This window comes from Salmo salar, chromosome 13 (genome assembly GCF_965601325.2).
Source record: "Salmo salar chromosome 13, fSalSal1, whole genome shotgun sequence".
In the NCBI taxonomy this organism is placed as follows: Eukaryota; Metazoa; Chordata; class Actinopteri; order Salmoniformes; family Salmonidae; genus Salmo; species Salmo salar.
In genome coordinates, this window is record NC_138303.1 from 94,472,841 (window position 1) to 94,499,676 (window position 26,836).

General features: G+C 43.7%; 1 protein-coding gene across 1 annotated transcript in view; it reads left to right on the plus strand.

Annotated features, from left to right (window-relative positions):
* The first annotated feature begins 5,388 nt into the window (after nt 1–5,388).
* Nucleotides 5,389–26,836, plus strand: part of LOC101448024 (melanopsin-B) — a 33,358-nt gene continuing 11,910 nt past the window's right edge. The window contains exons 1-4 of the mRNA XM_082959753.1: nt 5,389–5,651; nt 19,213–19,346; nt 19,572–19,775; nt 20,147–20,318. Coding sequence (XP_082815879.1) covers nt 5,506–5,651; nt 19,213–19,346; nt 19,572–19,775; nt 20,147–20,318 — 656 coding nt within the window. The 5' untranslated portion in view covers nt 5,389–5,505. The remainder of the gene's footprint in view (nt 5,652–19,212; nt 19,347–19,571; nt 19,776–20,146; nt 20,319–26,836) is intronic.

Here is a 26,836-nt window from a genome sequence, read left to right on the forward strand (position 1 = left end):
CTCTACAGAGCACCAATGGCTAAAATTAATGGCTAAATGACTTCCGGACAAGAATGGTCCACAGAACTCTGTCTCCTCCTCACCACTATATTGCAGTATCAGTAAAATAAACTTTGCCTCTTGAGATTACTGTGAATCATTCTTGGTCAGCCACACTGATGGAGGTGGGGGGGTCAGTCAAATAAACAGCAGTTGAATGGTGCCCCCTCTGCTCTACCCTGATGTAGGTCACAGATAAAAGATGAATGGCTTTACATTAAGTCTCATGGATCGGAGTGCTTGTGACAAGCAGCATTTGGAATGAGAATTTAGGCGAGACTGCACATACTATGAACAAAACTTAATGTATGGGCATTTCTGTCATATTGAAGTTTATGCTGCTTTTGTGTGGTGATACAATTATTCAATATGTGGCATCATAGACTCATGAAGTCATAGACTATTTACACTGCACAAAAATATAAACACAACATGCAGCAAAGATATGACTGAGTTACAGTTCAAATAAGGAAATCAGTCCATTGAAATAAATGAATTAGGCCCTAATGGATTTCACATGACTGGGAATACAGAGGTATCTATTGGTCACAGATACCTTAAAAAAAAAAGCAGGGGCGTGGATCATAAAACCAGTCAGTATCTGGTGTAACCACCGTTTGCATCATGCAGCATGACACATCTCCTTCGCATAGAGTTGATCAGGCTGTTGATTGTGGCCTGTTGAATATTGTCCCACTCCTCTTCAATGTCTGTGCGAAGTTGCTGGATATTGGCGAGAACTGGAACACGCTGTCGTACACGTCAATCCAGAGCATCCCAAACATGCTCAATGGGTGACATGTCTGGTTTGTATGCAGGCCATGGAAGAACTGGGATGTTTTCAGCTTCCAGGAATTGTGTACAGATCCTTGTGACATGGGGCTGTGAATTATCATGCTTAACATGAGGTGATATACTTTAACGGAGACATTGGACTCAAACAGCATTTGTGTCAGTGTTAATAAATTATAATATTAATCACTGGGAAATGTCCATAACTCTAATGATTAAAGGAAGTGATTAAGCCAAGGCATTTGTGATGATGAAAAAAGCCATGCACATCCTTCAGTGTGTTGGCTTGGCTCTGTGTGACCGCAGTCCCACTGAGGTGCTGATTATAAGAGGATTTCTTTCTTTTGTTAATGTAATCGAATCAAAAGTGCCCATAGAGTCACGCAATGTGAAGCCATGCCGCTCCATGCCGCATCCTTTAATGGAAAAGTCCCAAGGTCCGACCAAACTCTGATGTCACCCCATTCAAGTTGAAATTTAAAATGGTTAGGTTAGGGTAAGGGTAAGGGTTAGGTTAGGGGTTAGGGTTTCAGGGTTAGGGTTAGGGTAGGGGTTGGGGTTTAGGGTTATAGGGTAGGGTTTAGGTTATGATGTCCCAAGGATCCAGCATAGCACTAACGCTCCCTTAAAGATGCACCATTTACGACCTTTTCCTGTTGAAAAAAAAGGTACAGTTTTGAGCAAAGTAGTGTTTCAAGGAGTAGGCCATTCAAGGAGTTGGTCTGATGGTGCACTCCCCCTGCTTGAGGATCAATAGAGGAGCGGTCAAAGGCACTGCATCTCGGTGCTAGAGGCGTCACTACAGACACCCTGGTTCGGATCCAGGCTGTATCACAACCGGCCATGATTGGGAGTCCCATAGGGTGGCGCACAATTGGCCCAGCGTTGTCCGGGTTTGGCCGGTGTAGGCCGTCATTGTAAATAAGAATTTGTTCTTAACTGACTTGCCTAGTTAAATAAAGGTTAAATAAAAAAAATCATGAGCAAATCAGGAAAGGCCCACCCCCAACTTGTGCTACTGTATGTCATGAAGATACCGGGACCACCTATTGAGGGGACTGCCTTTTAAGTAAATCAGGTGATAAATACTTTTTTTTTACGGTTTTATTGTCACATACACTGGATAGGTGCAGTGAAATGTGTTGTTTTACAGGGTCAGCCATAGTAGTTCAGTGCCCCTGGAGAAAATTAGGTGCTAGTTAAGTGCTCAATGGGAAATCAACAGATTTCTTTTACCTTGTCAGCTCAGGTATTTGATCCAGCGACCTTTCGGTTACTGGCCCAACATGCTAACCGCTAGGCTACCTGCTGCCCTGAGGTAACTTAGCTAAAAAAGAGACTGGAGTAGGACTTTCGAGGTTTCTAAATGTTATTGCTGTGCAGTGTCCTGTCTGGACAGAGTTATGTAAAGCCATGTTGACTACACCTCAGCAGCTCAACCTCAAGGCTCTACCTGGAAGTGATCAATATCTGAACAACAGGACACATTTCACCTGTAGGATGATGGGAGGTTAGATAATACGTTTGGATTAGTTATGAGAGCATTTGTCTTACTACCGTGTTCCATTCTGGGTGGGATGAAATGTCAATGTCAATGTTAGTCAATGTTCACTACTGATATCATAGAGCCAAGACAAATGCCACGGAAGACCATTATGAGGAAAGATTTGCTTATACACTCGGCATCTGCTGTAATGTCAAACCTATTGAAACTTTGTGTGATAGAAACAAATAACTCATGACAGCAACTTGTTGTAAGCAACCTAATATTCTTCAGCAGGAAGTGTATGTCTGATTAAACTAATACATCACAGCAGTTTGTATGCACAATTTATTTCACTCATCCCTTCAATTCACATTCCTATAGTGTATTTGTATTTATTTGGGATCCCCATTAGCTGCTGCCAAGGCAACATCTACTCTTCCTAGGGTCCAAACACGTTAAAGCCCTTACATTACATGTACAACAAAAGATTAAACAGTGCATCATTTATCATTGTTCCATCACTACATATATACAATACAAAATGTACAATACAAAAATAAAAAAATAACACCATAGAACAATATTACAATGTATGCGTATCTCTTCACAGTCCTCGCTAGTAGGAAGCGCCTAGTATACATGCCTTATGAATATGTTGAAAGACTGTGACACGTTCGTCGTAAGGAGACCAAGGTGCAGCGTGGTAGGCGATCATTTTTCCTTTATTAAAAATGAACACCGTTAAAAAACAACAAAATACAAAAAAACAAACGTAAAGTTCTGCGGGCAACACAGTACCTAACAAAAACCAGATCCCACAAAAACCCAGTAGGAAAAGGCTGCCTAAATATGATCCCCAATCAGAGACAAAGAAAGACAGCTGTCTCTGATTGGGAACCATATCAGGCCAACATAGAAATACATAATCTAGAATGCCCACACAAATCACACCCTGACCTAACCAAATAGAGAAATAAAAAGGCTCTCTACGGTCAGGGCGTGACAGTACCCCCCTCCCCAAAGGTAGCAAAACCTGACTCAATAGGGGAGGGTCCGGGTGGGCCTCTAGCCTCGGTGGGGGCTCCGGTGCGGGACGTAGACCCCGCTCTGCTCGCGGATCCGCCACCCTTGGTGGCAACTCTATTTCGGGGGTCGTCGCCGAAAGAACTGGACCGTGGATCGTCGCCGGAGGACCCGGACCGTGGATCGTCGCCGGAGGTGACCGGACCGGTGATCGTCGCCAGAGGCTCTGAACTGGGAACCCCGCTGGAGGCTCTGGACTGCCGACCGTCGCTGGAGGTTCTGGACCGCTGCTGGAGACTCCGGACTGCCGACTGCCACTGGAGACTCCGGACTGCCGACCGCCGCTGGAGACTCCGGACTGCCGACCGTCGCTGGAGACTCCGGACAGGGGACCCTCGCTGAAGACTCTGAGCCGGGGACCCTCGCTGCAGGCTCCGTGCCGGGGACCCTCTCTGCAGGCTCCGTGCCGGGGACCCTCACTGCAGGCTCCGTGCCGGGGACCCTCGCTGCAGGCTTCGTGCCCTGGATCATCACTACAGGCTTCGGACCATGGATCATCACTAGAGGCTTTGTACGTGGAGCCGGAACAGGTCTCACTGGACTGAGTAGATGTACTAGCAGCCTGGTGCGTGGAGCTGCCACAGGGTTTACCAGGCAGGGGAGACACACTGGAGGCCTGGTACGTGGAGCCGGAACAGGTCTCACCGGACTGGAGAGACGCACTGGAGGTCGGGTGCGTGAAGCAGGCACAGGATATACTGGGCCGCGGAGGCGCACTGGAGGTCTGGAGCATAGGGCTGGCACAACCCGTCCTGGCTGGATGCTCCCTTTAGCCCGGCAAGTGCGGGGCGCTGGAACAGGACGCACTGGGCTGTGAAGGCGCACTGGCGACAGTTCGTAGAGCCGGCGCAGGATATCCTGGACCGAGGAGGCGTACTGGAGACCAGGAGCGCTGAGTCGGCACAACCCGTCCCGGCTGAATGCCCACGCTAGCTCGGAAAATGCAGGGAGCCGGCAACGAGCGCACCGGGCTGTGAATGCGCACTGGAGATACAGTGCGCATCACCGCATAACACGATGCCTGACCGGTCACACGCTCCCCATGGTAAGCACAGGGAGTTGGTTCAGGTCTAAACCCTGACTCCAATCTCCCCGTTTGCCCCCGCCCAAATTTTTGGGGGGAGCTGCCTCTCGGGCTTCCGTTGTTGTGCTAATTCCTCATATCGTCGCCGTTCCTCTCTTGCTGCCTCTATCTCCTCCCTTTGGACAGCGATACTCTCCACTCCACGTCCAGGGTCCTTTGCCGTCCCGGATGTCTTCCCATGTCCACTCCTCCTGGCCACGCTGCTTGGTCCGTTTTTGGTGGGATCTTCTGTCACGTTCGTCGTAAGAAGGAAACCAAGGTGCAGCGTGGTAGGCAAACATTTTTCCTTTATTAAAAATGAACACCGTCAAAACAACAAAATACAAAAAAAACGAACGTAAAGTTCTGTAGGCTACACAGTTCCTAGCAAAAACAAGATCCCACAAAAACCCAGTGGGAAAAGGCTGCCTAAATATGATCCCCAATCAGAGACAACGAAAGACAGCTGCCTCTGATTGGGAACCATATCAGGCCAACATAGAAATACATAATCTAGAATGCCCACCCAAATCACACCCTGACCTAACCAAATAGAGAAATAAAAAGGCTCTCTACGGTCAGGGTGTGACACTCCGTGCATTGTTCCACTGCTATGATGAGACATAGGGTGTGACATTTCAGCTAGACAGAGGTTGAGAAGGCAAGCCAGTCTGTCTGAATAAATGACAGTACGTTAAATTAAGAAATGGGAAAAACTGTTTCTGGATTGAAGGAACTGAAGGGTAGCATCAAAGGTTTTACATGAGTGAATATGCAGAGGGGGACTGGCTGGTTTGTTTGATTTGTAGCCCCCAGATATTTGAATGGATGCTTATGAGGAGAAACATAAATGGAGAGAAAGAGAGAGAGAGAGAGAGAGAGAGAGAGAGAGAGAGAGAGAGAGAGAGAGAGAGAGAGAGAGAAAGTGTCACGAGAGATGTTGTGAAAGAGGGAGAGATCTATGGTTAAAGTGCTTTAGTGAAAGTGTTGTATGATGCATTAGGTTGTTCATAAGGACTGAGCTTCTCTCTCTGTCCCAGGCATGTCAGGCATGGACAACATGGACCGAGGTTTCTTCCGGAAGGTAGACGTGCCAGACCAAGCTCATTACATCGTGGCCTGCTTCGTTGTGGTGATCGGAGCGGTGGGGGTCGGTGGGAATGCCCTGGTGATGTACGCCTTCTTCAGGTAGGCCACAGTACCTAAGGGAAGGGGGATTTGGAGAAGAGAGGTTGGGTGCCAGTCTGTTTATTCTCTCTTGCAGAATGGCACTGAAGCTGATGTGTTTCTGTTTTCTTCCCTGAAAATCTGTTTTTATTTGATTCACCAAAGTAATTTCTAAGTGTTTACAGAAGAGATTTGTCCATGCAGGGTATTTAAAGAGGACATTTGGATTTCTGAAGGTCTTTGTGGGATTTGAGAACAGGCATGTCTCACATTTCAACTACATCTTCTATTTAATCTTTTCTGGATTTTCACACCCTTTGGTTTAAGCTCTGTGATTTGTCCTCATCTGCCTGTTCTTAACAGAATCCTATCCTTTAAAATTCCTAAAAACTGTTCATGTTCAGGTCTTCGGTAATGGAGTAGTCACTATTCATAAATCATTGTCCCTGGTTCATCATTGGCCAGCTGAGAGAAAGTGAACCTCAAAGGTTGCAGCAGGATGATGTGTTTGATTTAACAATGTGATCTTGAGCGTCATGTGTTTTGACATGGTACTGTTCTGACACTAAGACTTATTTTCGACAGTGCTCGAAGCGACAGAGCGAGGCTTGCTAATGCTGCGTGACAGAAAGAAGTCACACATTGTCCGGCTGGCTGGTCTGGTGCGGTGGTGACACACAACTGATTTACTTTTAGTTCACGTTGAACAACAAACTGGAGCTCTCAGATATAGAAATAATGAATGGCATGCCAAGCAAACAGCTGTCTATTTTACATGTAATTCACAACAACAACAAAAACGAATTACAGGAGTTATGTGGCTGGGTTTTTCAACTGTTGAGATCTCGAGGGCCACCGTGTATTTGGTTGTTATCCCTACTCTCAAATCATGAAGTGTTTCATAGTTGGAGAGAAGACATTCCTCTAGACACTGTGACCCTTCATAGACCCCCTTCATGGAAGACATTAGTGAAATTTGCTGTACGTATTGTACCATTCGGTAAAAGTAGCTAAGGTGCAAATATTAGAGACCACAGTGAAGAAAGTCTCTGCACTCATAGATAAAATGCTAATTCCAGTAATTTCATGTGCTTAGCTTTCGGTCATAGCAGACCTTTGACAGAGCTAACATAGTAGCTAGATCTACTACTGCTTTGACCGAAAACTAAGCACATTCAATTACTGATATCTGCATCTGATCTAAGAGCACAGAGACATTTTCTCTTCCACTAAGGCATGGCATACCTATGATATTTAATTTGATTTTGATTTGATATGGTATTATCATATGCACAGGCTACACACTTATCTGATTGCTTGAACATGTGTGATCCAATTTGTTTTGTTCACAGTTCTACAGTGATATCCCATTCTAACATGTGTTTCATTTCTACCTGAGCCGAGAGCTTTGATTTTATTTTATTTAGTATCCCCATTAGCACCATTGGCGACAACTACTCTTTCTGGGGTCTGAGACATGACGAAAAAATGCTTTACATGTTAATATTTTTAAATGTATGTAAATTGTAGACATTCCAAATGTATACTGTACACAATGCATTCGAAAAGTATTCAGACCCCTTGACTTTTTCCACATTTTATTACACCTCATCAATCTACACACAATACCCCATAATGACATAGCAAGTTTCCATATTGGATCTCTTTGTACTTTGCTCCGTTTATCTTTGCTTCGATCCTGACTAGTCTCCCAGTCCCTGCCGCTGAAAAACATCCCAACAGCATGATGCTGTCACCATCATGCTTCAACATAGGGATGGTGCCAGGTTTCCTCCAAACGTGATGCTTGGCATTCAGGCCAAAGAGTTCAATCTTGGTTTCATCAGACCAGACAATCCTGTTTCTCACTCTTAGACTACTTTAGGTGCCTTTTGCCAAACTCCAAGCGGGTCACCTCCCTGACCAAGGCCCTTCTCCCCTGATTGCTCAGTTTGGCCGGGCAGCCAGCTCTAGGAAGAGTCTTGGTGGTTCCAAACTTCTTCAATTTTAAGAATGATGGAGGCCACTGTGTTCTTGGGGACCTTCAACACTGCAGACATTTTTGGTACCCTTCCCCTGATTTGTGCCTCGACACAATCCTGTCTCGGAGCTCTACGGACAATTCCTACGACCTCATGGCTTGGTTTTTTGCTCTGACATGCATTGTCAACTGTCGGACCTTATATAGACAGGTGTGTGCCTTTCTAAATAATGTCCAATCATTTGCGTTTACCACAGGTGGACTCCAATGAAGTTGTAGACACATCTCAACTATGATCAATGGAAACAGGATGACCCTGAGCTCAATTTCGAGTCTCATTGCCTAGGGTCTGAATAATTATGTAAATAAGGTATTTCTGTTTTTATTTTTATATATACTGCTCAAAAAAATAAAGGGAACACTAAAATAACACATCCTAGATCTGAATGAATGAAATAATCTTATTAAATACTTTTTTCTTTACATAGTTGAATGTGCTGAATGTGCTCTACATGGTCTCCTGAGGGATCTCCTCCCAGACCTGGACTAAAGCATCCGCCAACTCCTGGACAGTCTGTGGTGCAACGTGGCGTTGGTGGATGGAGCGAGACATGATGTCCCAGATGTGCTCAATTGGATTCAGGTCTGGGGAACGTCCATAGCATCAATGCCTTCCTCTTGCAGGAACTGCTGACACACTCCAGCCACATGAGGTCTAGCATTGTCTTGCATTAGGAGGAACCCAGGGCCAACCGCACCAGCATATGGTCTCACAAGGGGTCTGAGGATCTCATCTCGGTACCTAATGGCAGTCAGGCTACCTCTGGCGAGCACATGGAGGGCTGTGCGGCCCCCCAAAGAAATGCCACCCCACACCAGACTGACCCACCACCAAACCGGTCATGCTGGAGGATGTTGCAGGCAGCAGAACGTTCTCCACAGCGTCTCCAGACTCTGTCACGTCTGTCACATGTGCTCAGTGTGAACCTGCTTTCATCTGTGAAGAGCACAGGGCGCCAGTGGCGAATTTGCCAATCTTGGTGTTCTCTGGCAAATGCCAAACGTCCTGCACGGTGTTGGGCTGTAAGCACAACCCCCACCTGTGGACGTCGGGCCCTCATACCACCCTCATGGAGTCTGTTTCTGACCGTTTGAGCAGACACATGCACATTTGTGGCCTGCTGGAGGTCATTTTGCAGGGCTCTGGCAGTGCTCCTCCTGCTCCTCCTTGCACAAAGGCGGAGGTAGCGGTCCTGCTGCTGGGTTGTTGCCCTCCTACGTCCTCCTCCACGTCTCCTGATGTACTGGCCTGTCTCCTGGTAGCGCCTCCATGCTCTGGACACTACGCTGACAGACACAGCAAACCTTCTTGCCACAGCTCGCAATGATGTGCCATCCTGGATGAGCTGCACTACCTGAGCCACTTGTGTGGGTTGTAGACTCCGTCTCATGCTACCACTAGAGTGAAAGCACCGCCAGCATTCAAAAGTGACCAAAACATCAGCCAGGAAGCATAGGAACTGAGAAGTGGTCTGTGGTCCCCACCTGCAGAACCACTCCTTTATTGGGGGTGTCTTACTAATTGCCTATAATTTCCACCTGTTGTCTATTCCATTTGCACAACAGCATGTGAAATATATTGTCAATCAGTGTTGCTTCCTGAGTGGACAGTTTGATTTCACAGAAGTGTGATTGACTTGGAGTTACATTGTGTTGTTTAAGTGTTCCCTTTATTTTTTTGAGCAGTGTATATAATCTGTTCTCGCTTTGTCATTATGGGGTATTGAGTGTAGATTGATGGGGAATTTGTTTATTTAATCAATTTTAGAGTAAGGCTACAACATAACAAAATGTGGAAAATGGAAGGGAATACTGTATATACAGTGCCTTCGGAAAGTATTCTGACCCCTTGACTTTTTCCACATTTTGTTACTTGACAGCCTTATTCTAAAATTGATTACAACGTTTTTCCCCCTCATCAATCTACACACAATACCCCATAATGACAAAGCAAAAACTGGTTGGACGTACTGCCAAATTCTCTAAAACGACATTGGTAGAGAAATTAACATTCAATTATCTTGCAACAGCTCTGCAGTCAGCATGCCGCCTGACTGCAGAGGAAACTGTGGAATTGTGACAAAATTGCACATTTTAAAGTGGTGTTTTATTGTCCCCAGCACAAGGTGCACCTGTAAGGTGGATAGATTATCTTGGCAAAGGAGAAATGCTCACTAACAGGGATGTAAACAAATTTGTGCCAAAAATGTGAGAAAAATGTTTTTTGTGCGTCTGGAAAATGTCTAGGATATTTTATTTCAGCTCATGAAACATGGGGCCAACACTTTACATGTTACATGTTATATTATATTATATATATATATATACACACTGTATACACTGTATACTCAGTGTATATATATACACTGAGTATACAAAACATTTAGAACACTGCTCTTTCCATGACATAGACTGACCAGGTGAATCCAGGTGAAATCTATGATCCCTTATTGATGTCATTTGTTAAATCCACTTCAATCAGTGTAGACGAAGGGGAGAAGACAAGTTATAGAAGGATTTTTAAGCCTTGAGACATGGAACACTTTCGCCACTTTGTAGAGTCCATGCCCCGACGAATTGAGGCTGACCTGAGGGAAGAAGGGGGGTTGGGGCGGAGTGCAACTCAATATTAGGAAGGCATTCCTAATGTTTGGTATATTCAGTGTATATAAAACATTAAGGATACCTGCTCTTTCCATTCACATTTCCAGATGAATCCAGGTGAAAGCTATAATCCATTATTGACCCCATTTGTTAAATCCACTTCAATCAGTGTAGATGAAAGGGAGGAGACAGGTTAACCTGTCTGGGAACCTGGGACGCTTGCGTCCCACCCTAGTCAACAGCCAGTGGAATCGCGTCGCGCGAAATACAAATACCTCATAAATGCTATAACTTAAATTTCTCAAACATATGACTATTTTACACCATTTTATAGATACACCTCTCCTGAATCGATCCACGTTGTCCAATTTCAAAAAGGCTTTACAGCAAAAGCAAAACATTAGATTATGTTAGGAGAGTACCCTGCCAAAAATAATCACACTGCCATTTTCAAAGCAACTAGCATGCATCACAAATACCCAAAACACAGCTAAATGCAGCACTAACCTTTGACAATCTTCATCAGATGACACGCCTAGGACATCATGTTACACAATACATGCATTTTTTGTTAGATAAAGTTCATATTTATATATAAAAACAGCATTTTACATCGGCGCGTGACGTTCAGAAAATATTTTCCCTCAAATGCTTCCAGTGATCAGCGCTACAATTTACAAAATTACTATTCGAAAACATTGTTAAAATGTAATATTGTCATTCAAAGAATTATAGATTAACATCCCGTGAATGCAACCGCATTGCCAGATTTAAAAATAACTTTACTGGGAAATCACACTTTGCAATAAACGAGGTGCTATGCTCAGAAAAATAGGCTAGGCGATACAGGTTAGCGCAATCTTGGAAGCATCTAAAATCAAATATACTATTGTAAATATTCCCTTACCTTTGATTATCTTCATCAGAAGGCACTTCCAGGGATCCCAGGTCCACAACAAATGTAGTTTTGTTCGAAAAAGTTAATAATTTATGTCCCAATAGCTCTTTCTTGTTAGCGCGTTCCGAAGGCTACTCATAATGTACTGAAGCGCGCGGGACTTGTCGTCACGAATGTGCAAAAAAATATATTTACGTTCGTTCAAACATGTCAAACGTTGTATAACATAAATCTTTAGGGCCTTTTTCAATCAGAGCTTCAATAATATTCAAGGCGGACGATTGCATTGTCTTACTAAACGTTTCGGAACGAGAGGGTACTCACGGGCGCCCGCGTCATAGTAGTAATGGCCCTCCCCCTATGACCAACTTTCCAGGCCTCTCGTTCGGTCAGTTTTTACCGGAGAAGACTCAAACCACTTTGTAAAGACTGTTGACATCTAGTGGAAGCCTTAGGAAGTGCTAAATGAATCCTAACTCACAGTGTGTTTCATAGGCAAAGTGTTGAAGGTGATTCCACAAATCAGATTTCCACTTCCTGCATGGAATCTTCTCAGGTTTTGGCCTGCCATATGAGTTCTGTTATACTCACAGACACCATTCAAACAGTTTTAGAAACTTTAGAGTGTTTTCTATCCAAATCTACTAATTATATGCATATTCTAGTTACTGGGCAGGAGTAGTAACCAGATTAAATCGGGTACGTTTTTTATCCGGCCGTGCAAATACTGCCCCCTAGCCCCAACAGGTTTTAAAGGAGGATTTTTAGGCCTTGACACAATTGAGACATGGATTGTGTATGTGTGCCATTCAGAGGGTGAATGGGCAAGACAAAGATTTAAGTGCCTTTGAACGGGGTATGGTAGTAGGTGCCAGGCACACTGGTATGTGTAAAGAACTGCAACGCTGCTGGGTTTTTTACGCTCAACAGTTTCGCGTGTGTATCAAGAATGATCCACCACCCAAAGGACATCCAGCCAACTTTACACAGCTGTGTAAGCATTGGCTTCAACATGGGCCAGCATACCTGTGGAAAGCTTTCGACACCTTGTGGAGTCCATGCATTAAACGAATTGAGGCTGTTCTGAGAGCAAAAGTACACTTAGTGTACACAGTACATATACAAAAAGGAGAAGTAAAGACACAAAAATGTTTAAAAAAACGAAACACAAAAACAATATAACCAAAGAATAATAATTTGTGGGTGTGTGTTAGAGTGTTCGTTCGCGCGTGCGTGTGTCCATCTATCAGTTACACATACACATCAGTGCATACACACAAATAGTAGGTCACATGGGGGAGAGGCGTTGTGCCGTGAGGTGTTGCTTTATTTGTTTTCTGAAATCAGGTTTTCTGTTCCCTTGCGCTATATGAGCTGGAAGAGCTCACTAGGTTGTACATATAGCTACAGTTTAGGTTGTCTGGTAGGAGCGTGTCTGACTCCAAGCTAGGGACTTTAATCCGCTACCTGTCAGAGTGGCTCACTCCACATGGCAGTGGAGACGGCAGTAGAGATGGCAAGGTTCCCTGGGTGTGCTGCTAACATGCTTTGTGCATTAAGAAGATCCTTGACTGATGCTGTGACACGGTACTCCCCTGCAACCATTCAATCTCTGCTGTAGCCACACATGTATTTTTACCCTTCACCTCCCCCACACATTGTATAGAAACACAATCCACACACATTGCGTTATAACTATACTATAGAAACACAATCCACACACATTCTGTTATAACTATACTATAGAAACACAATCCACACACACTGTGTTATAACTATACTATAGAAACACAATCCACACACACTGTGTTATAACTATACTATAGAAACACAATCCACACACACTGTGTTATAACTATACTATAGAAACACAATCCACACACACTGTGTTATAACTATACTATAGAAACACAATCCACACACACTGTGTTATAACTATACTATAGAAACACAATCCACACACACTGTGTTATAACTATACTATAGAAACACAATCCACACACACTGTGTTATAACTATACTATAGAAACACAATCCACACACACTGTGTTATAACTATACTATAGAAACACAATCCACACACACTGTGTTATAACTATACTATAGAAACACAATCCACAAACTGTGTTAGCCAACTTTACCAACTAGCAGAACTGTAGAAACGAAATACATTACAACGGAACAATTTGATTAGTGTAATGTTAGCTAGCTACATAGTTGTCTTTGTATCAAAGATAAAGGTAAACGCAGCCATTGCTAGCTAGCCAACTCTACCAGCTAGCAGTACTGTATCATTTTTAGTCAATAAGATTTTTGCAACGTAAGCTTAACTTTCTGAACTTTCGAGATGTGTAGTCCACTTGTGTAGCTAGCAGGACTGATTTTGTGTTAGCTAGCCAACGTTTAATTACTTCTGCGTTATGAAAGGAAGTAGACACGGACACGAATGATCCATTGGTAGTTTGTTGTAACCAAGTATTGGTGCTAACCATGTGTTATTGGATGCTAGCATGCTAGTTAGCTACGGCGTCATAGGATACAGTGCACTGGGTGGGTTTCACGGAAGAATACTGTACAAAGTTATCTAGCTGAATAAACTAAGTTTGAGCCTATTCCTGGAAACATTGAACCACTGTAGTTTACATCAATTATAATTTCTAAAGTGGAAGTTGGAAAAGTTATATTTGAGTGTTTCAGTGAATGATTAATGAGGGAGGCCCTGCTCTCTCGCTTCCCCAGTTGTTTAGTTAATTTTCATTCCAATCTCCTTTGCATTAGCGTAGCCTCTCCTGTAGCCTGTCAACTATGTGTCTGTCTATCCCTGTTCTCTCCTCTCTGCACAGGCCACACAAAGGCTTCACACCGCGTGGCCGCTGCCACTCTAACCTGGTGGTCCCAGTGCGCACAACCCACGTGGAGTTCCAGGTCTCCGGCAGCCTCTGGAACTGCCGATCTGCGGCCAACAAGGCAGAGTTCATCTCAGCCTATGCTACCCTCTAGTCCCTCGACTTCTTGGCGCTGACGGAAACATGGATTACCACAGAGCATCTGGTCAGCGAGGTGGTGGCACTGGAATCCTCATCTCTCCCAAGTGGACATTCTCTTTTCTCTTTTTCTCCCCTGACCCATCTGTCTATCTCCTCCTTTGAATTCCATGCTGTCACAGTCAGTAGCCCATTCAAGCTTAACATCCTTATCATTTATCGCCCTCCAGGTTCCCTTGGAGAGTTCATCAATGAGCTTGACGCCTTGATAAGTTACTTTCCTGATGATGGCTCACCCCTCACAGTTCTGGGTGACTTTAACCTCCCTACATCTACCTTTGACTCATTTCTCTCTGCCTTCTTATTTCCACTCCTCTCCTCTTTTGACCTCACCCTCTCACCGTCCCCCCCTACTCACAAGGCAGGCAATACGCTTGACCTCATCTTTACTAGATGCTGTTCTTCTACTAATCTCACTGCAACACCCCTCCAAGTCTCCGACCACTAACTTATATCCTTTTCCCTCTCGCTCTCCTCCAACACTACTCACTCTGCCCCTACTCAGATGGTATTGCGCAGTCGCAACCTTCGCTCTCTCTCTCCTGCTACTCTCTCCTCTTCCATCCTATCATCTCTTCCCTCTGCTCAAGCCTTCTTCAACCAATCTCCTGATTCTGCTTCCTCAACCCTCCTCTCCTCCCTTTCTGCATCCTTTGACTCTCTATGTCCCCTATCCTCCCGGCCGGCTCGGTCCTCCCCTCCTGCTCCGTGGCTTGACGACTCATTGCGAGCTCACAGAACAGGGCTCTGGGCAGCCGAGCGGAAATGGAGGAAAACTAGCCTCCCTGCGGAACTGGCATCTTTTCACTCCCTCCTCTCTACATTTTCTTCCTCTCTTTCTGCTGCTAAAGCCACTTTCTACCACTCTAAATTCCAAGCATCTGCCTCTAACCCTAGGAAGCTCTTTGCCACCTTCTCCTCCCTCCTGAATCCTCCTCCCCCTCCCCCCCCCTCCTCCCTCTCTGCGGATGACTTCGTCAACCATTTTGAAAAGAAGGTTGACGACATCCGATCCTCGTTTGTTAAGTCAAACGACACCGCTGGTCCTGCTCACATTGCCCTACCCTATGCTTTGACCTCTTTCTCCCCTGTCTCTCCAGATGAAATCTTGCGACTTGTGATGGCCGGCCGCCCAACAACCTGCCCGCTTGACCCTATCCCCTCCTTTCTTCTCCAGACCATTTCCGGAGACCTTCTCCCCTACCTCACCTTGGTCATCAACTCATCCTTGACCGCTGGCTACGTCCCTTCCGTCTTCAAGAGAGCGAGAGTTGCACCCCTTCTCAAAAAACCTACACTCGATCCCTCCGATGTCAACAACTACAGCAGTATCCCTTCTTTCTTTTCTCTCCAAAACTCTTGAGCGTGCCGTCCTTGGCCAGCTCTCTTGCTATCTCTCTCAGAATGACCTTCTTGATCCAAATCAGTCAGGTTTCTGGTCATTCAACTGAGACTGCTCTTCTCTGTGTCACGGAGGCTCTCCGCACTGCTAAAGCTAACTCTCTCTCCTCTGCTCTCATCCTTCTAGACCTATCTGCTGCCTTTGATACTGTGAACCATCAGATCCTCCTCTCCACCCTCTCCGAGTTGGGCATCTCCGGCGCGGTTCACTCTTGGATTGCGTCCTACCTGACAGGTCGCTCCTACCAGGTGGCGTGGCGAGAATCCGTCTCCGCACCACGTGCTCTCACCACTGGTGTCCCCCAGGGCTCAGTTCTAGGCCCTCTCCTATTCTCGCTATACACCAAGTCACTTGGCTCTGTCATATCCTCACATGGTCTCTCCTATCATTCCTTCGCAGACGACACACAATTAATCTTCTCCTTTCCACCTGATAACCAGGTGGCGAATTGCATCTCTGCATGTCTGGCAGACATATCAGTGTGGATGACGGATCACCACCTCAAGCTGAACCTCGGCAAGACGGAGCTGCTCTTCCTCCCGGGGAAGGACTGCCCGTTCCATGATCTCGCCATCACGGTTTACAACGCCATTGTGTCCTCCTCCCAGAGTGCTAAGAGCCTTGGCGTGACCCTGGACAACACAATATCGTTCTCCGCTAACATCAAGGCGGTGACCTGATCCTGTAGGTTCATGCTCTACAACATTCGCAGAGTACGACCCTGCCTTACACAGGAAGCAGCGCAGATCCTAATCCAGGCACTTGTCATATCCCATCTGGATTACTGCAACTCGCTGTTGGCGGGGCTCCCTGCCTGTGCCATTAAACCCCTACAACTCATCCAGAACGCCGCAGCCCGTCTGGTGTTCAACCTTCCCAAGTTCTTCTCAAGTTCTCTCACGTTCAATCACCACCTTCCGGAGACACCTGAAACCCCACCTCTTTAAGGAATACCTGGGATAGGATAAAGTAATCCTTCTAACCCACCCCCCCACCCTCCCCCCAAAAAAGATATAGATGTACTATTGTAAAGTGGTTGTTCCACTGGATATCATAAGGTCAATGCACCAATTTGTAAGTCGCTCTGGATAAGAGCGTCTGCTAAATAACATAAATGTAAATGTAAATGTTATAACTATACTATAGAAACACAATCCACACACACTGTGTTATAACTATACTATAGAAACACAAGGATGTTTTTTAAGCCTAAAAGCAATGGTGGTGATTTTACACCTGTTTAAGTCATTTTTGTTTTATGATAATATTATCTAATCATCAGGATAAAAGTAATAAAATGCTTCAGTACCAGTGCTATCACTACATAACAAATTCCAAACTCAGTGAATATTTGATCTTAATAAACTTGGACCATATGCTACCCTGTGATGATGTGTGTGCATGTGCAAAGGCAATTGTTTGACATTTCACATCAAAGCAGAAAGCGTGGGAGGCATCAGCTTTTTAATGCTCACTGACACAGATTTGTCCAGTGCGCAGGAAGAATTGCACACGTTATGTATGACAGCCATCAAAGACAGCTCTGTGTGGACAGGGTGTGTAACTCCATATACAGTCATGTATGTTTCTTTTTAACTTACACATTTAAAAGGCCTCTGTGTTTAAAGGGACACTTCAGGGTTTTAGCATGCTAGTAGATAGATACCCATAGACTTTCAGTCATTGTGCTGACGCTAGTTAGCATTGGCTTGTGAAACTACCTTTAACTTTCTTCGTACTGGACACAGAAACATAAAATTGGTATCCACAAGTTCATCTGACTCTGGGGAAAGTCCCTAAGTATCCCTTTAAGAATGCGTTTTTGTCATTTCAAAGGGCCCTGAGGTCCTAATCGTAATGTATATGTTTCACTTTGACAAGAAGGAAGGGAATAATTTTGCGGTCATCGTTGCTATGGTTGTTGTTAAAGATTATGTTGCTGGGAAAAGTGAAAAGGGCTCCAGATACTTATTATGGTTTGCAATAACATCAACTCCAGGCACGTGAAAATTAATTTGTGTACACTTAATGTATATGTTCCTTTCCCTCACTCCCTAGCTGGCATGTCTATAAATGAGTCTCAAATTGGCATTCAGAGAAGTAACATAATAGGAAGTGATGTTCTACAAAAGTCTGATTTCCAACTACGTTTAATCAGCTTGGTGGAATCAGTCATGAGCTCTGACCTCCACCACCGTAAACAGACCCAGCATGGGTCTGTTGACCGTAGATTGGCTCATCCTGGGTCCCTATGCTGGCTAAGCACATTCTGTGATTTCCCTTAATGATCCCCATCTGGGTCAGTGATTAGAGTGCTGGTGATGTGGAGACACATTCTGTTACTGTACATTTACTAGATGGTTCAATGTGAGGAGCACTGTGGGCTGGTTTCCTGGACACAGATTAAACCTGCTCAGGCGTTCTGTCACTAAACACAAAACACCTTCTAAAGTCCTTCTTCTCCTCATTATCTTTCCAACTCCCTTACTTTCTCCGTCCTCTCTTCTTAATCATTGTCTTCATTACCACCCTCTCCTCCTTGTACTCCTCATCCTCTCCTCTCTGTTAGTAATGCGTGAGAGCTCCACAGGCCGTGGTGTCCTTTGTGTTTAGTTAAGGATCTCAGAGAGACGCCTGGAGACCATTGAGACGATTGCATCACGTCTCCTCTTTGATTTGTGCAAATCAAATCCCAGATCCACATGAGAGCATGGTGACATTGCTTCCTCCTACAGAAGCTGGCAACAACTGAAACGCGCCACTCTCCACTAATCCAACATGTCACTTCTCTATCTAAACGTTATTAACATTATTTAGCACAAAACACTCAGAGCAGAAATCAGGCCATGTTCACAGTGGGGAGGGCAGAGGGCACTCACTCACCCATTCCCTCACTCTCAAGCAAAATCGGGATATTTTCATGCCATTGGAAATTATTTGAAATACTAACTTGAATTGACTCTGTAATTGTATTGGGCCGGTCTGATTTCCCCTGATGCTGTGAGCCAGTCTAGTTTCTTGGAAAACAGAAGGTATTTCTAGGTAGGTGATGACCTCTGCTGCTAGGAGGGATAATGGTGAGTGTATTGACTCAGGGCGAGACGAGAGCGAGGAGGAGGAGGAGGGGGCTGGGGAGGTGGCTGGTTGTCAGCAGGTGATGGCTGATCGCTGAGCATTACTTATGCTGAATTTTGTTTGTGGTGGGATTAATGGACAACTGTAATAACAGTCATGGATTCATGTAATGATAATTCACCCACTCAGACTCTACATCCTAAATTAGAATGGTTGGCAGAGAGTGAGATACATTCACTTTAACGAATTCAGATCACAGAGGGGAGTGTGGACGCGAGGTAGTTAGCAAACTGAGTGTGGGGTCATGTTCCAGTGGTTTCACTTTTTGACTAATGTGGAAGTACAGCATCGCATCCTTGCCTTCTGACCTAATCTTTACTTCATTACCTGGATAGAAGCTATTCTGTTAAAATGCTAAAGCTTTAGTGATAAAGATAAAGGTCAAATCTTAAGTAAGCTAATAACAATGAATCTATTTTTTGAAAACATAAACACTGTATATTCCTTCTGTATTTCAGTAACAAGAAGCTCCGGACTCCTCCCAACTATTTCATCATGAATCTGGCAGTGAGTGATTTCCTCATGGCTATCACACAGTCCCCTATCTTCTTTGTCAACTGTCTCTACAAGGAATGGGTTTTTGGAGAAACAGGTCATTTTACCTTCATCCCATAACTTTGGTAAAATACCGCATCAAATCAGTTGTCTTAATGGAAAGCTTCAGCTACTTTGGTATTTTGAGCTGAATTACGCTATCCAAACTGAACAAAAAATACAAATCAAAGTAATTATGTGGAAATTCCATCTCTCTGCATCACAAATGTTCTATCCTGTGAGATTACTCAGATTGTAAAATCTCTAAATGATTTCTGTACAGGCTGTAAGATGTACGCCTTCTGTGGGGCCTTATTTGGGATCACCTCCATGATCAATCTGCTGGCTATCTCCATTGACCGCTACATCGTCATCACCAAGCCCCTACAGGCCCTCCACTGGACCTCTAAACGCCGTACCTCCGTTGTCATCGTCATTGTCTGGCTCTACTCGCTGGCCTGGAGCCTGGCGCCTCTCTTTGGCTGGAGTGAGTTCCCTCCACTAGCGCCATCCTTTTGGGTGCCAGTTTTCTGACTGTTTCTGCTCTCTTGCCAATGTGTTAGGGAATAGTCATGCCATGTGCTAGACAATCACATATTTGCTAGACAATGACACTAATAGAGTTGGCAAGAGTCCAAATAGATCTCGGACCAGACTACCATCCTTTTATCTTATCTCTGCAACGCTCTCACTTTCCCATCACTCTTCTTCGTCTCTCTACAGGTGCACTGATACAATAATCTCCTCTCTCTTTCTCAAACACTTGATCTCCAACCCTGACACTTACCCTGACCGTAGCCTTAATCCCAACCTTAACCCCAACCCCAACACTAATCTTAACCCATTGTCCCTCACCAGGTTCTTATATCCCTGAGGGCCTGATGACCTCCTGTACGTGGGATTATGTGACCTCCACACCAGCCAATAGGAGTTACACTCTGATGCTATGCATCTTTGTGTTCTTCATCCCACTGGCCATCATCTCCTACTGCTACCTCTGCATGTTCCTGGCCATACGCACTGCCAGTAGGTAAGCTGATACATTCACACAACCATGCAGTGGTGGAAAAAGTACTCAGTTGTCATACTTGAGTAAAAGTAAAGATACCTTAAAAACCTCTAAAGGATCAGCCCCTTTTTTCAATTTTCGCCTAAAATGACATACCCAAATCTAACTGCCTGTAGCTCAGGACCTGAAGCAAGGATATGCATAACACTTTTAAGTTTGTGGAAATGTAAAATGAATGTAGTATAATATAACACATTAGATCTGGTAAAAGATAATACAAAGAAAAAAACATGCGCTTTTTTGTATTTTTTTGTACCATAATCTTTGAAATGCAAGAGAAAGGCCATAATGTATTAATCCAGCCCAGGCGCAATTTAGATTTTGGCCACTGGATGGCATCAGTGCATGTGCAACATTTTAGACTGATCCAATGAACCATTGTATTTATGTTCAAAACGTTGTATCAAGACTGCCCAAATGTGCCTAATTGGTTTATTAATAACTTTTCAAGTTCATAACTGTGCACTCTCCTCAAACAATAGCATGATATTCTTTCACTGTAATAGATAATGTAAATTGGACAGTGCAGTTAAATTAACAAGAATTTAAGCTTTCTGCCAATATCAGATACAGTTGAAGTCGGACGGTTTACATGCACTTAAGTTGGAGTCATTAAAACTCGTGGTTCAACCACTCCACAAATTTCTTGTTAACAAAGTCGGTTAGGACATCTACTTTGTGCATGACACAAGTCATTTTTCCAACAATTGTTTACAGACAGATTATTTCACTTATTCAGAGGGTAGTGCAAACCTCCAACTACATCACTGGGGCCAAGCTTCCAGCCATCCTGGACCTCTATACCAGGCGGTGTCAGAGGAAGGCCTTAAAAATTGTCAAAGACTCCAACCACCCTAGTCATAGACTGTTTTCTCTGCTACCGCACGGCAAGAGGTACCGAAGCGCCAAGTCTAGGTCCAAGAGGCAACTACCCACAAGCCATAAGACTCCTGAACATCTGATCAAATGGCTACTCAGACTATTTGCATTGCCCCCCCCCCTCTCTTTTACACTGCTGCTACTCTCTGTTATTATCATCTATACATAGTCACTTTAATAACTCTACCTACGTGTACATATTACCTCAACTAACCGGTGCCCCCGCACATTGACTCTGTACCGGTACCCCCCTGTATATAGTCTCGCTATTGTTAATTTACTGCTGCTCTTAATTACTTGTTACTTTTATTTGTTATTCTTATTTTTTTAAACTGCATTGTTGGTTAGGGACTCGTAAGTAAGCATTTCTCTGTAATTTAGTCACATTTGATTTATTAAACATAAGAATGAGTGTGAGTTTTTGTCACAACCCGGCTCATGGGAAGTGACAAAGAGCTCTTATAGGACCAGGGCACAAATAATAATAATGAATAATTTTGCTCTTTATTTAGCCATGTTACATATTTGTTAATAAAAAATTGTGAATAACTCACCACAGGTTAATGAGAAGGGTATGCTTGAAAGGATGCACATGACTCTGCAATGTTGTGTTGTATTGGAGAGAGTCTCAGTCTTAAATCATTTTCCACACACAGTCTGTGCCTGTATTTAGTTTTTATGCTAGTGATGGCTGAGAATCCACTCTCACATAGGTATGTGGTTGCAAAGGGTATCAATGTCTTAACAGCGCAATTTGCCAAGGCAAGAAACTCTGAGCGCAGCCCTATCCAGAAATCTGGCAGTGACTTCTGATTAAATAACATTTTCACAGAACCGCTTGTTGCAATTTCAATGACGCTCTCTTGTTCAGACATCGGTAAGTGGACTGGAGACAGGGCAGGAAAGGGATAACAAATCCAGTTGTTTGTGTCGTCTGTTTCGGGAAAGCTGTGTAATTGCGCACCCAGCTCATTCAGGTGCTTCGCAACATCACATTTGACATTGTCCGTAATCTTGAGTTCATTTGCACACCAAAAAATGTACAATGATGGAAAGACCTGTGTGTTGTCTTTGTTAATGCAGACAGAGAAGAGCTCCAATTTGTTAATTTTTGCCTCAATTTTGTTCCGTCACATTGAATATAGTTGCGGAGAGTCCCTGTAATCCTAGATTCAGATCATTCAAGCGAGAAAAAACATCACCCAGATAGGCCAGTCGTGTGAGAAACTCCTCATCATGCAAGCGGTCAGACAAGTGAAAATGATGGTCAGTAAAGAACACACTTTAAGCTATACTTAATATTTTGTCCCTTGATAGCCAGCACACCATATATGTCCATATAATTTCATAATACCCATATCATTGCATAATGCAGAAAATACATGAGAGTTCAGGGGCATTGCTTTAACAAAGTTAACCATTTTCACTGTAGTGTCCAAAACGTATTTCAAGCTGTCAGTCATTCCCTTGGCAGCAAGAGCCTCTCAGTGGATGCTGCAGTGTAACCAAGTGGCATCGGGAGCAACTGCTTGCATGCGCGTTACCACTCCACTCTGTCTCCCTGTCATGGCTTTTGTGCCTTCAGTACAGATACCAACACATCTTGACCACCAAAGTCCATTTGATGTCACAAAGCTGTCCAGTACTTTAAAAATATCCTCTCATGTTGTCCTGGTTTCCAGTGGTTTGCAGAGAGGATGTCTTAATTGACCCCCCATAAACATAACGGACATATACCAGGAGCTGTGCCAGGCCCGCCACGTCTGTTGACTCATCCAGCTGTAACGCATAGAATTCACTGGCTTGTATACGAAGCAGAAATTGTTTCAAAACATCTCCTGCCATGTCACTGATGCGTCGTGAAACAGTGTTGTTTGATGAAGGCATTGTATGTATAATTTTTGGGCCTTTTCTCCCAGCATTGTTCCAGCCATATCCGTGGCAGCAGGAAGAATTAAGTCCTCCACAAAAGCTTCACTGAAGCTGGAGACTCATTTTTTACCATTTTAATCTTTATTTAACCAGGTAAGCCAGTTGAGAACAAGTTCTCAATTACAACTGCGACCTGGCGAAGATAAAGCAAACCAGTGTGACACAAACAACAACACAGAGTTATACATGGAATAAACAAGCGTACAGTCAATAACACAATAGAAAAAAAGAAAGTCTATATACAGTGTGTGCAACTGGCGTGAGGAGGTAGGCAATAAATAGACCATAGTAGTGAAGTAATTACAATTTAGCAGATTAACACTGGAGTGATAAATGAGCAGATGATGATGTGCAAGTAGAGATACTGGTGTGCAAAAGAGGAGAAAAGTAAATAAAAACAATATGGGGATGAGGTAGGTAGATTGGGTGGGCTATTTACAGTGGACTATGTACAGCTGCAGCGATCGGTTAGCTGCTCAGACAGCTGATGTTTAAAGTTAGTGAGGGAAATATACGTCTCCAGCTTCAGCGATATTTGTAATTCATTCCCGTCACTGGCAGCAGAGAACTGGAAGGAAAGGCAGCTAAAGAAGGTGTTGGCTTTGGGGATGACCAGTGAGCTTTAACTGCTGGAGCGCGTGCTACCGGTGGGTGTTGTTATCGTGACCAGTGAGCTGAGATAAGGCAGAGCTTTACCTAGCATAGACTTATAGATGACCTGGAGCCAGTGGGTCTGGTGACGAATATGTAGCGAGGGCCAGCCGACGAGAACATACAGGTCGCAGTGGTGGGTGGTATAAGGGGCTTTGGTAACAAAACTGCATCCAGTTTGCTGAATAGAGTGTTGGAAGCTATTTTGTAGATGACATCGCCGAAGTCGAGGATCGCTAACTTTAAGCATAGGCTGTCAGAGCAGCTCACAGATCAAATCAAATCAAAGTTTATTTGTGACGTGCGCCGAATACAACAGGTGTAGACCTTACAGTGAAATCCTTACTTACAGGCTCTAACCAACAGTGCGAAAAAAAAGGTATAGGTGTGTGTGTGTGTGTGTGTGTGTGTAGGTAAGTAAAGAAATAAAACAACAGTAAAAAGACATTTGAAAATAATAGTAGCAAGGCTATATACAGACACCGGTTAGTCAGGCTTATTGAGGTATTATGTACATGTAGGTATGGTTAAAGTGACTATGCATATATGATGAACAGATTGTAGCAGTAGCGTAAAAAGAGGGGTTGGCGGGTGATGGGACACAATGCAGATAGCCCGGTTAGCCAATGTGCGGGACCACTGGTTGGTCAGGCCAATTGAGGTAGTATGTACATGAATGTACAGTTAAAGTGACTATGCATATATGATAAACAGAGAGTAGCAGCAGCGTAAAAAGAGGGGTTGGGGGGGCACACAATGCAAATAGTCCGGGAAAGCATTTGGTTACCTGTTCAGGAGTCTTATGGCTTGGGGGTAAAAACTGTTGAGAAGCCTTTTTGTCCTAGACTTGGCACTCCGTTACCGCTTGATTTCACCTGTACATAGCCCATCTGTAAATAGCCCATCCAACTACCTCATCCCCACATATTTGTTTCTCCTTTGCACCCCAGTATCTCTACTTGCGCATTAATCTTCTGCACATCTATCACTCCAGTTTTAATTGCTAAATTGTAATTACTTTGCCACTATGGCCTATTTATTGCCTTACCTCCCTAATCTTTCCTCATTTGCACACACTGTATATCGATTTTTTTCTATTGTGTTATTGACTGTACGTTTGTTTATTCCATGTGTAACTCTGTGTTGTTGTTTGTGTCGCACTGCTATGCTTTATCTTGGCCAGGTCGCAGTTGTAAACGAGAACTTGTTCTCAACTGGCCTACCTGGTTAAATAAAGGTGAAATAAAATAAAAATACAAAGGAAATTGGGCTTGCCTGTCCTAGCCACTCGGTAGCTTACCATATAAGATGCTTCTGGACCCTTCATATTAATGGTATCTGTTGCTTTTATACATGTCTTAAAACTCGAAAGTCGTTTTTATTCTCGATCCAAAAACTCCCTTAGCTTATTTTTCAATTTGTCATGTTTCGTTTCTAAATGTCTGCACAAGAGTGAAGGTTTCCCACAAGAGAGTAACAGTTAATGTGATTGGATGTTAATTATTTGACTAGGCTACCTGTGTTTGACATTGTGTTGTTATTTCGCTGAACACTAGATGGTTTAATTTTATTTTTGGCAGTGAAACGAGGCTACTCAGGCGAGAAAAAAAACTCACGAAAATGTATAGCCCCATTGTAAAATATAAAGGTACTGTTTGAAAATGTGAAGATGGAAAAAAAAATGTTGAATCACATTTTTATTTGGCGTACCGCCGACGGCATTGCGTACCCCAGTTTGGGAATACCTGTTGTAGAGTTTAGTATTAAATGACTCACCCCTTCGAGATAAAATCCCGTTAATGGGATTGGTTGGACAACAACCAGTGAGATAGCACGGCGCGAAATTCAAAAAAAGAAATCTCAAAATTAAAATTCAAGTATTATACGGCATTTTAAAGATACTCTTCTCGTTAATCCAACCACATTGTCCGATTTCAAAAAGGCTTTACGGTGAAAGCAAAACATTTGATTATTTTAGGATAGCACCTTTCCTTTGCCTCCAACTCCTTTCCATACGTGGAACGGATGTGGGTGGGGCTAGGTCTACATATAGGTGCTGTTTTCAGAAAATCCACAAAAGCTCTGACGAAGGCCGTTAGGCCGATACGTAAGCTTATTAAATATCAGTGATACTATCAAGATCAGTGTGCGGTTTCCTTTTTTTCCTTCATCCTGTTTCAACTGTTGCCATGCACCTGCAACAAGATTGCTCAGATGTGCGAGTGCCTTTTGAATCTTAGGATAGCACCTTAGCAAAAAAAATAGAAAACAGCCATTTTCCAAGCACAGATAGCCGTCTCAAAAACCAGATATACAGCTAAAATTAAGCACTAACCTTTGACAATCTTCATCAGATGACACTCCTAGGACATCATGTTAGACAATACATGCATTTTTTGTTCGATCAAGTTCATATTTATATCCAAAAACCCCATTTTACATTGGCGCGTGACGTTCAGAAAATGTTTTCTTCCCATAACGTCCGGTGAATGGGCACATCAATTTACAGAAATACTCATCATAAACGTTGACAAAATGTATAACAATTATTTAAAGGATTATAGATAATCTACTCCTTTATGCAACCGCTTTGTCAGATTTCAAAATAACTTTACGGAGAAAGCACATTGTTCAATATTCTGAGTACAGAACTTAGCCTTCAATGCTAAGCTATACAGTTAGCCTACAACCACGGCGTCGACAAATCTCTAAAATATGTTCGAAATATTTTCTTACCTTTGCTGATCTTCGGCGGAATGCACTCGGAAGGACTCCCACTACCACAAGAAATGTTCATTTGTTCTGCAAAGTCCATAATTCATGTCCAAATACCTCTGTTTTGTTGGCCCATCCAGAACACTTTACAATGCCATGAGGCGTGGGCACAAATCCATAGACGAAAAGTTCAAAAGTTCCATTACCATTTGTAGAAACATGTCAAACAATGTTTACAATCAATCTTTAGGGTATTTTTTTACGTAAAATTGCGATAATTTTCCAACCGGACAATAGGTATT